The sequence below is a fragment of the Cotesia typhae genome, unplaced genomic scaffold, assembly GCF_013202065.1.
Source record: "Cotesia typhae breed Kobodo isofemale line unplaced genomic scaffold, CoteBio_Ctyphae contig_27, whole genome shotgun sequence".
Lineage (NCBI taxonomy): Eukaryota > Metazoa > Arthropoda > Insecta > Hymenoptera > Braconidae > Cotesia > Cotesia typhae.
The window spans coordinates 171,791-181,252 of NW_027423733.1; the positions used below are offsets into that span (position 1 = coordinate 171,791).

Consider the following 9,462-nt stretch of genomic DNA (forward strand, 5'->3'; position numbering starts at 1 on the left):
AATGTTGCTATTCGATAAAGAAATTATAGCTAAAGTGAAGAATGTTTAAATGATTATGAAAAGTTTGAAAATCTAAAATTATTGCTATTATAATTATAAAAAGTTAAATGTTTATTTTATAAAATTTAAAGAGTTTTGTCTATTGCTATTGTATTCTGCGAAAACTTATGTATCAATAACTAATAATACATGTATTGATAATCTATGCTTATTATGAATATTATTATAATAGCTAATAAGAAAAAATCCCTTCATTATCCTTAAAATAAGATCTGATATGCAGGTATACGGTAAGTAAGATTTTCGTTTATCAATGGAATTATTTAAGATTATAAATTATATAATAATTAATTATTTAATGCTAAACGGTTAGTGAATATACATATACAAAATATTTGCAAGCTCAGCGACCTTGCGATAACTTACATTACTACTACTACTACTACTACTACTACTACTACTACTACTAATAAGGCATAAAGTGTAGGTATACGATCAGTAAGATTTTCGTTTATCAATAGAATTATTAATATTACAAATTATATCATAATTAAACTTGATAAGTATAAAGAGTTGTAATCAAGCCCGTTGATAACCTTGGCAAAAAAGAATTTGTAAATTCAGCATTATTTCTATAACGGTTATAACTGTATGTATGTAACATCATCACGCTTATAAAAGCAACCACGTCAGTGACCTTGAGTAAAAAGAATTTGCAAGCTCAACGACCTTGCAATAGTTTATATTACCGTATAATTATTATTATTATTATTTAATAAGTCTCTACTATTATCCCTACTACTACTACTACTACTACTACTACTACTACTACTACTGCGAACAACACAAGTTACCCCCACCTCAAAAGAGTGGGATGCGCCAAAGTTGCACCATACTGCTCCGCACTTACCCCGTTCAGTCGACGGCTCGGCACGATGTGAAGTCCAGGAAGCAGATGTCGGCTGTGCTGACAGGCGGCAGAGGTTCTCGGCGATGGCGTCACAACGGAATTTTTCGTTGTCGGAATGACCAAAAAACTTTGGATATAATTCTTGGTTTCTGGTGTACGGCAATGACACAATAAAATTAACTTTCGGCGGGATCGACACTCAAAATGAACAAAATGAATAAATTCAACACGTAAGCGGCTGAATTTCCAATATAATACGTCTTCGCTTGATTTTAGTGTGGCAACAAAAATTTTTCAGCGTATGAAAAGTGCCTTGAACGGTATCCAAATCAGAATTGAATTGAATTCCTTTCTCTTTCGTTTTCCAGCAACATGTGGTTTTTCTCTAGCGCAGCTAAGAAGCTGCGCGTCCAATCAGCCGTTGTCGGATAAATTTCCATGGTCGATGGTTGGTCGATTTCCCACTTTAGTCCTCCATTCAGCGTTCAGGTGGAGCCTCAATGTGCTCCCATCACTTCAACGTCCAGTCGTTCGTAGAATCCGATTCCGGGTTTTCCTCGTTGATCGTTGTCACTCCCAGATGTCTCCCTGGTCGTTGATTGCGAACTGAACTGCGGGTTCGCCCGATCGCTTTTCTTATTCGCTCTCTCTCTCTCACACTCTATTAAATACATCGTACATTTCTTTCGGACGCATCCATCCATACTTAGTATAATTTATTTGGCGCGGTTCGGCTTAATTTTTACCTCGAGCTTCGCATTCTGATCGGAAACCACTTGGAGCGACACAGGCGCGTCGAATCTCAGCATTCCATCAGCTTGGCCAACACTCTAGACTAAATAATACTCGAAAAAAATAATCTCTATAAATGAAATCTAGATGGGAAAAATTTTCCATGTCTCAATGCATACATACATACATACATACATACATACATACATACATACATACTAGGGTGGGTCAAAAAAATCGAATAATTTATTTTTGACTTTATACTCTGAAAAATAGGTTCGTAGACACCTAAAAAGAATTCTCTCCAAGTATAAGCTCTTAATTATAACGGGAAGGTCCTCCGCTTTGCGGGTTTCTATTTTTTTCGAATAATCAGATAAAAAAATTTATATCTCGCTTCCAACTGCTTGGAAAAATATTCCGTGGCATAGATTTTGTGAGAAATTGAATGCTTTACAAAAAAGGTCTCTTATGACTTTTTCAAAACTCAACCGATTAAAAGATATTCATAGTTGAAGTTTGGCTATTTTAAGGAAAATATTCGTTTTTATTATGAATTTTATAAGTCGATGAAAAAAATTATTTCGGATTGCGGAACTCATGATTTTGTAGGAAATTTACTGCTCTACAAAAATGGTCTCTTATGATTTTTGATTAAGTGAAGCCGTTACGAGATATTCATCGTCAAACATTAACGAATATCAATATTTCCAGTTTTTGATCAATAATTCGATAAATTTTAATTTAAACTATGAGTTTCAGGAAAATTTACATAAATTTGAGTTTCGATCGATAAAGAAATGTTATAATAAGTTAGATAAAGAATTATTGGAATTATCATTGATTTTCCTTGGAGAAATGCCTCAAGAAAAGATTTCTTTCAAACGTCCTGGTGCTGTTCATCATGCTAGATGGATGGCTAAGGCCATTTATAGTTTGAAAATGTATCTATTCAGAGATGAATTCAAACTCTCTCAGAAAGAATTGCATGGTCTTCGTCATTTCTGTATTTTTATAGTCACATTGTATTTAAAAGCTTGGTTTTCATCAACTTCTGCAACAACTGCTGCTTATCATGACTTGCAGTTTATGAAAAATTTATTGGAGTACAAACATATCAATCCTTTGATTTCTTCAGCTACGTGTGACAAAATGATTTCGCACTTATGGTATTTGAGCGATGAACTTGCCATTTTATCACTGTTTGACGATGGCGTTCCATTAGAAGTAAAAAAACGTATTGTTGAAGCTGTTAATACTCGTTAAGGTACAGATTCTAAAGCTAAAAGATTTGTAATTGCTAAAAAGATTTGAATTCATTGGCGCAGAGAACTCTGAGTGACTTTGTGTCTAAAAAGTCATTAAATCTTTTCAAAATCTTCGATCTACCGTATGACTTTCTTGATGTCGATGTTGAATTATGGCCTACTAATGAGAGTTATCTCGAAAATAAAGAATACTTTCAACAACTAAAAGTTGTCAATGATTCAGCAGAGCGAGCTGTTGCATTAGTCAGTGAATATAATCAATGCTTGACAAAAAATGAAGAACAATTCCAGTACTTATTGCAAGTTGTCAAAGAACATCAAAAACATTCCCAAATTGTAATAAAAGAAATTATTTATAGTAATAGCGTACTGTTATGTTAAAAATATAGACAATTATATTGCAATTGATAATTCAATAAAAAATTTATCTATAAAAAAGTTAAATACTGGTTGTTTCTCACTTGATTCAATACTTTTCATATTAAATTTGACAAAGAAATATGTCATTCACTTCAAATTAAACTAATCATTGGCTATATGTCGAAAAAATGCTCTAATTTCTTGTTTTAATGCAATCAAACAAGCTCAAGACTGAAAACAATATTAAAAAAATTGTTTATAACATTTCTTTATCGATCGAAACTCAAATTTATGTAAATTTTCCTGAAACTCATAGTTTAAATTAAAATTTATCGAATTATTGATCAAAAACTGGAAATATTGATATTCGTTAATGTTTGACGATGAATATCTCGTAACGGCTTCACTTAATCAAAAATCATAAGAGACCATTTTTGTAGAGCAGTAAATTTCCTACAAAATCATGAGTTCCGCAATCCGAAATAATTTTTTTCATCGACTTATAAAATTCATAATAAAAACGAATATTTTCCTTAAAATAGCCAAACTTCAACTATGAATATCTTTTAATCGGTTGAGTTTTTGAAAAAGTCATAAGAGACCTTTTTTGTAAAGCATTCAATTTCTCACAAAATCTATGCCACGGAATATTTTTCCAAGCAGTTGGAAGCGAGATATAAATTTTTTTATCTGATTATTCGAAAAAAATAGAAACCCGCAAAGCGGAGGACCTTCCGTTATAATTAAGAGCTTATACTTGGAGAGAATTCTTTTTAGGTGTCTACGAACCTATTTTTCAGAGTATAAAGTCAAAAATAAATTATTCGATTTTTTTGACCCACCCTAATACATACATACATACATACATACATACATACATACATACATACATACATACATACATACATACATTCAGACATACAGACATAGTGACACCCTCGCGGGGGTAGTTAGGGAAGCTTTCTGTGACCTCAGAACGTCGTGATCCGATGAGAATTCGATTTTTGCAAAACGGGGTGAAACCAATAACTACGATTTTTCGAAAATCATTGATTTTCTTAGCGGAAAGTTAAAAATCTTAAAAAATACGCTATTATAAATAAACTAAACTAAAAAGTAGAAAACAAAAAATAGTTTAAGAAAACTAAAAAACACTCATTTTATAGAAAACGGAACTAAAAAATAGTAAATAAATTTTGATAAATTTAAATTAAGAATAGTGTTAAAAATTTTGATACATATAAATTAATTATGTGTAAATAAGAATAAAATATATTATATTTTAATAAAAGCGTAGGGTGCATGGTGTCAATAGTTATAAATATTTTATTGACAGATATGAGTAGGATTATCATTTGGATAACATCTTAATAAGCACCCAACGCTTCTTTTAAAATAAAATATATTTTATTCTTATTTAAACTATGATTAATTTATATTTATCAAAATTTGTAACGCTATTCTTAATTTAAATTTATCAAAATTCATTTTCTATTTTGTAGTTCAATTTTCTGTAAAAAGCGTGTTTTTCAGTTTTTTTAAACTATTATTTTTTTTAATTTGAATTTATAAGAGTTTTACTTTAAGGCTGCTTACATGTGTCATTCAGAAATATTTCTCAACGCCATCTATGATCATCAATTCTATGCAAATATTCCACTGTCAGTATCATAGGAAATTGAACCACGGCTAGGTTGTTTTCTTATCGATCTTACTGCTGTATTCGATGAATCATGAGAGTATGCAAAAAAGCAGTATAGATTAATCCATCATGGATATTGCATCAGCCATCCTCAACTAATTAATTCTGGATGACGAAATTGTAATTTATCTTACTGAAATATATTTATTATCTTATCGATCATCAGAATATAGTTATTAATTATAATCTATGAAAATCGCCATAACATTCAATTAATTAATTGATTGTTTTATAATTCATTTCAATTTGCTTTTTCCTATTGAATAGAAAATTTAGGTAACTTTTATGAAAAATATGTAAAATTGTAAAATTATTGTAAAATTGTAAGTATTTCATAATTTAATTTATTCAATTAAAACTCGAAGCTAGTACGGAATTTTTATTTTTTCGTAAATTTTATTGTGACAAACATCGATAATTTATTTTTTAGAGATTTTTTTAAGATCAATTTTTTTTTTTTTTTTTTCAGATCCAAGATGTACACCTTAGTCGAATTAGCCAATAATTCATATGATATTGTTCTGACTGCAAATGTTAGCAGCCTTAAAAACACCAATACATGCGTTGTCAAATATGAAAAAAAAAAAAAAATACAAATGTAGAAGTGTTCTGTCATCAAGTACGTTATTTTCAGCTGGGTAGAATTTTGAAAATTTCATACTTGTGCTATTGATAAATTTGGCATCAAATGCTATCTTTAATGATATTTAACAATCCTATGGTATTTACAGTGATATATTAATAAATTCGTGAAAGTTTTTCCACAGGGTCATGGGTTATATTTTTGAGTTTATTATTATCATAAATTATAATTATTTGAGTTGATAAACAAAAAAAAATTATATCTTTTCCTTTGTGATTGTAAAATTTTTTTTTTAAGCAAATTGATTAATTTTATATTACTAAAGAAAAATTAAATAGAAATTTATGTGTATAAAAGGTTATGTCGTGTAACTCAAAATCATGTTATAATCATTTATACTGGTGTTCTCAAGAAAATTTGATTTTTCAAATTCTTAAACTAGGAATTGTGGTTTTAGTGGAATTATTGGTGCTGAAATTGATGTTACTAATGTTTATGAGAATCTAAAATTTGATTTGGACGATTTTTTTTTTTGAAAAATTCTCTATTAAAATGACAACTATCAAGCAAATTGATCGATTATGTTTTGGATTCTGACATTTAACGTGAATCAGAAATAATTTTAAAAAATAAGCCTAATTATTGAATATTGTTGAAACATTCCGCTGCTTATATCAATTGATGCGTCATACTAAAAAAGTTTTTCAAATGAAAGTAGTTCAAAATGGAATTTTATAGAAAAAATGTTTCTTGAAATTTTTTCGAGATCAATAAGAAAGCCGCAATTTTAAAATTAATAATTCGATAATACGAAAACATATGCATAAAAGTTCTGGAATTACGGTGAAAATATTGGTCGTATAGGAAAAATTAAGGAAATTAAAGTAAAAAGTACTAATATTTTCGGAAAACATTTTGAGCCTAACATTTATAACTGATATTTCCACCGTGATACCATAATTCTGACACCAATAATTATTGATTTTTATTTTTACATTCCGACAAAAATCCTGGTCCTAGTTATAATTGATGTTCTGAAATCTTAACATAAAATTTTATTTTCTTTTTTTATTAGAAAAACTAACTTGAAGTATTTTTTTCAGAATCTAGAAAAAAGTTGGACGTTCTTCGTAGTAAATTAAAATCTTTCAAACTCGTTTTAAATCAAACGGATATGAATCAGCAGATTAAAAAACAAAATATCATTAGTCTCAGTACGGATAATTACAACAATAGAAATACTTCAGTAATTACGTCTACTCCTAATGAACCATTACCATTACCTAAATTAAATATTAGACTTTCAGAAGTCCAATATCCTCAAGAAATAGTTAAGGATTTGTTTAATCAAGAATATCACCACAATTCTGAATCGTCAATAACCGCCGACAACAATGATTCAAGTTGTAATGCTAATGAGACTGAAAGTACCGTACCTAGTGGAGCTTCTACTGTAGCCAAAATAATTGGAGATAGCTGGTTAAAAGACTCTGGTGAACTTGATGTTGAAGGAGACGGATCAAATAACGACAATGAAAATGAAATGTCTGGTAGCTTTCGTAACAGTTTCGATGATAATGAAATTTAAAAAACACCAGAAGCTTTCCAAAACTTTTCAGATCCCAATGTTAATGGCTCGTTCGGTAATTAAGTTGACACTCAATCTGAAGTTATCCGAACTACTGAAACCAGTAGTGTAATTGACAATTCCAAGAATGACCCTAACTACAGTCAAGGAACGAGTCTTACTAATAACGATACCCTCGCGACTTCTTTTGAGGCTACAAAATCTCCATCTAAGCTTGATGATAAATCAACATCATTTGAAGTTACACCATCTGTTGACATCAGAAATCTAAAAATCTTGTGCTCGAAAAAAAATAAACGACAAAAATCTACAAAAATATATTTTTGTCCGTATTGTAAGACAGTGTAAACAAAATTCGCTCGCCATTTAGAATTGAAAGCATTCGCAATGAAGGAACATTTTTGCACAATATCAACAAGGAATTTAATACAGGTCATTTAATGGTGGCTAGACGTCGTCAAAGAGGAAAGAAATTAAAAAAAAAGACAGCTGATGATTACGTATGTTGTGCTCATTGTAAAGGATTTTATTCTAAAGCAACGATCAGGCTTCATTACGTAAAATATGATAATAAGCATGAGAAAGGTGCACGAGAAATTCTAAAAAAAGGTCGGCGTAAAACAGGTTACATGCACCCACGTGCAAATGAAGTTCTTCGTCGTGATGTATTTCCAGTTTTAAGAGAAGGTGAACTTCAAAGTATCATTGCATTTGATGAACTTTTAGTTCTCTACGGCAACCGCCTTTGTGACAAATACACTGAAGCACGTTTTCATGATTTTATAGGAGCTGAGTTGAGATACCTTCCAAAACATCTGATTGCAGCAAAAAACCTAGAGCCCGAAATTACAGATTATGCATCATTATTGAGACCGAAACACCTGAATACTGTCATAGAGGCTGTCAAGCAGGTAGCTAAATAGAATAAAAAAAAAGAGATTTGACGTGCCTGCAAATGCGAGGAAATTAACTAAATTGATTAAAAAAATGTGCAAAAAAATATAGATCAGAGTGTATATAGAGCGAAAAAAAAAGAAGAAAAAGAAAAAGTTGATAATTTTATTGAATTGTGGACCGATGAAATTCCAACCTTAATAAATAAAAAAGCTGTTAAAGATCAACATACTCTACGTAGACTTATTAACAAAGATCTGCCAACTAAGGAAGATATAACGCTTTTACACGATCACCTGAAAGCTAATTGCATAAAAAACTTTAATATTCTGAAAGATGGGTTCGATCGATTAGTATGGAAGTCCTTGGTGAACTATACAGCAGTGTTTGTACAAATTTTTAACCGCCGTCGGCCAGGTGATGTTGAAAAGATTACACTCGAAGATTTTAAAAATTCAGATCAAGTAAACAAGAAAAACAATCCGGATGTTTATGATCAGTTGTCCGTTTCCTCTCAAAAAATTGCTGGACAATTTACTCGCATAACAACTCAAGGAAAAAGAGATCGAATAGTTCCTGTATTACTTCATCGTTTTGTTGTTAAATGTATAAAAATTATTATTAAGTATCGGCGCGATGCAGGTGTGGAAGCAGATAATCCATATATTTTTGGCCGCCATACGACTAATTCATTTCAAAAACCATACATAAGAATTTGCCCTCTGTTAAGAAAGTATGCTATTGATAGCGGAGCTCAGTATCCGGAAAGATTGCGAGCAACTAAACTACGCAAGCATGTTGCGACTTGCACAGCAATGGTTGGCTTGGAAGACGGTCAAGTGGATCGTCTCGCTAATTTTATGGGTCACCATAAAGAAATCCACAAAAATATAAACCGCGTAGATGTGCCTGTTGCTGAAATGACCCTTATAGCTCAATTATTGAAGTCAGCGATGAAAACTGACAATGGATATGAAAGTAGTGATATTAGTAGTAGCGACGATACCGACGAAGAAGATAGTAATGACGAAAATGTTGATGTCGGTATGAAAACAATTCCTGCTCAAAAGATAAGAAAGCGAAAGAGTCGTCGTGGCGACTTTGACGGGGAAAGTGAGGATGATGTTTTTACAAAAAAGCCATGTAAGTAGTAATTATTGGATTATTAAAGTCAATTTTTACAGTATTAAGGTAGAGAAGTTTATAAACTCTAATATCAGAAGATTCACTATGATCATTTAATGATGAAAAATAGGTAAATAAAAAATTTTATGCTAGAGTACATTGACAATCGATTTATGACATATACAAACTATGCAACTTTTTAAGATATTACCCTCAGTTGTAGAATAGATTCTAGATGTTCGAAAGTTGATGAAATTTGATACACCAGTAAATTATAGTAAGATAATAAGCCCACTGAAT

At 30.8% G+C, this 9,462-nt stretch overlaps 1 protein-coding gene across 3 annotated transcripts; it reads left to right on the top strand.

Moving 5' to 3' along the window:
* The first annotated feature begins 5,063 nt into the window (after nt 1–5,063).
* Nucleotides 5,064–8,193, top strand: LOC141525775 (uncharacterized). Of its 3 annotated transcripts, none has more exons than XM_074240398.1 (3): nt 5,064–5,295; nt 5,442–5,693; nt 6,659–8,193. In XM_074240398.1, the coding sequence occupies exon 3, from the start codon at nt 7,584–7,586 to the stop codon at nt 8,064–8,066; it is 483 nt and encodes a 160-aa protein (XP_074096499.1). In that variant the 5' UTR covers nt 5,064–5,295; nt 5,442–5,693; nt 6,659–7,583; the 3' UTR covers nt 8,067–8,193. The 3 variants fall into 2 exon arrangements, with proteins under 3 accessions (XP_074096499.1, XP_074096500.1, XP_074096498.1); XM_074240397.1 differs by having other exon boundaries at nt 5,442–5,591.
* Nucleotides 8,194–9,462: the final 1,269 nt, after the last annotated feature.

What these genes read in the sequence shown, in the direction of transcription:
- LOC141525775 (XM_074240397.1), top strand. Translation starts at nt 5,504, where the DNA reads ATGTTAGCAGCCTTAAAAACACCAATACATGCGTTGTCAAATATGAAA. An exon ending in TAGAAGTGTTCTGTCATCAA is followed by an intron (nt 5,592 to 6,658) that starts GTACGTTATTTT and finishes TATTTTTTTCAG; the next exon opens with AATCTAGAAAAAAGTTGGAC.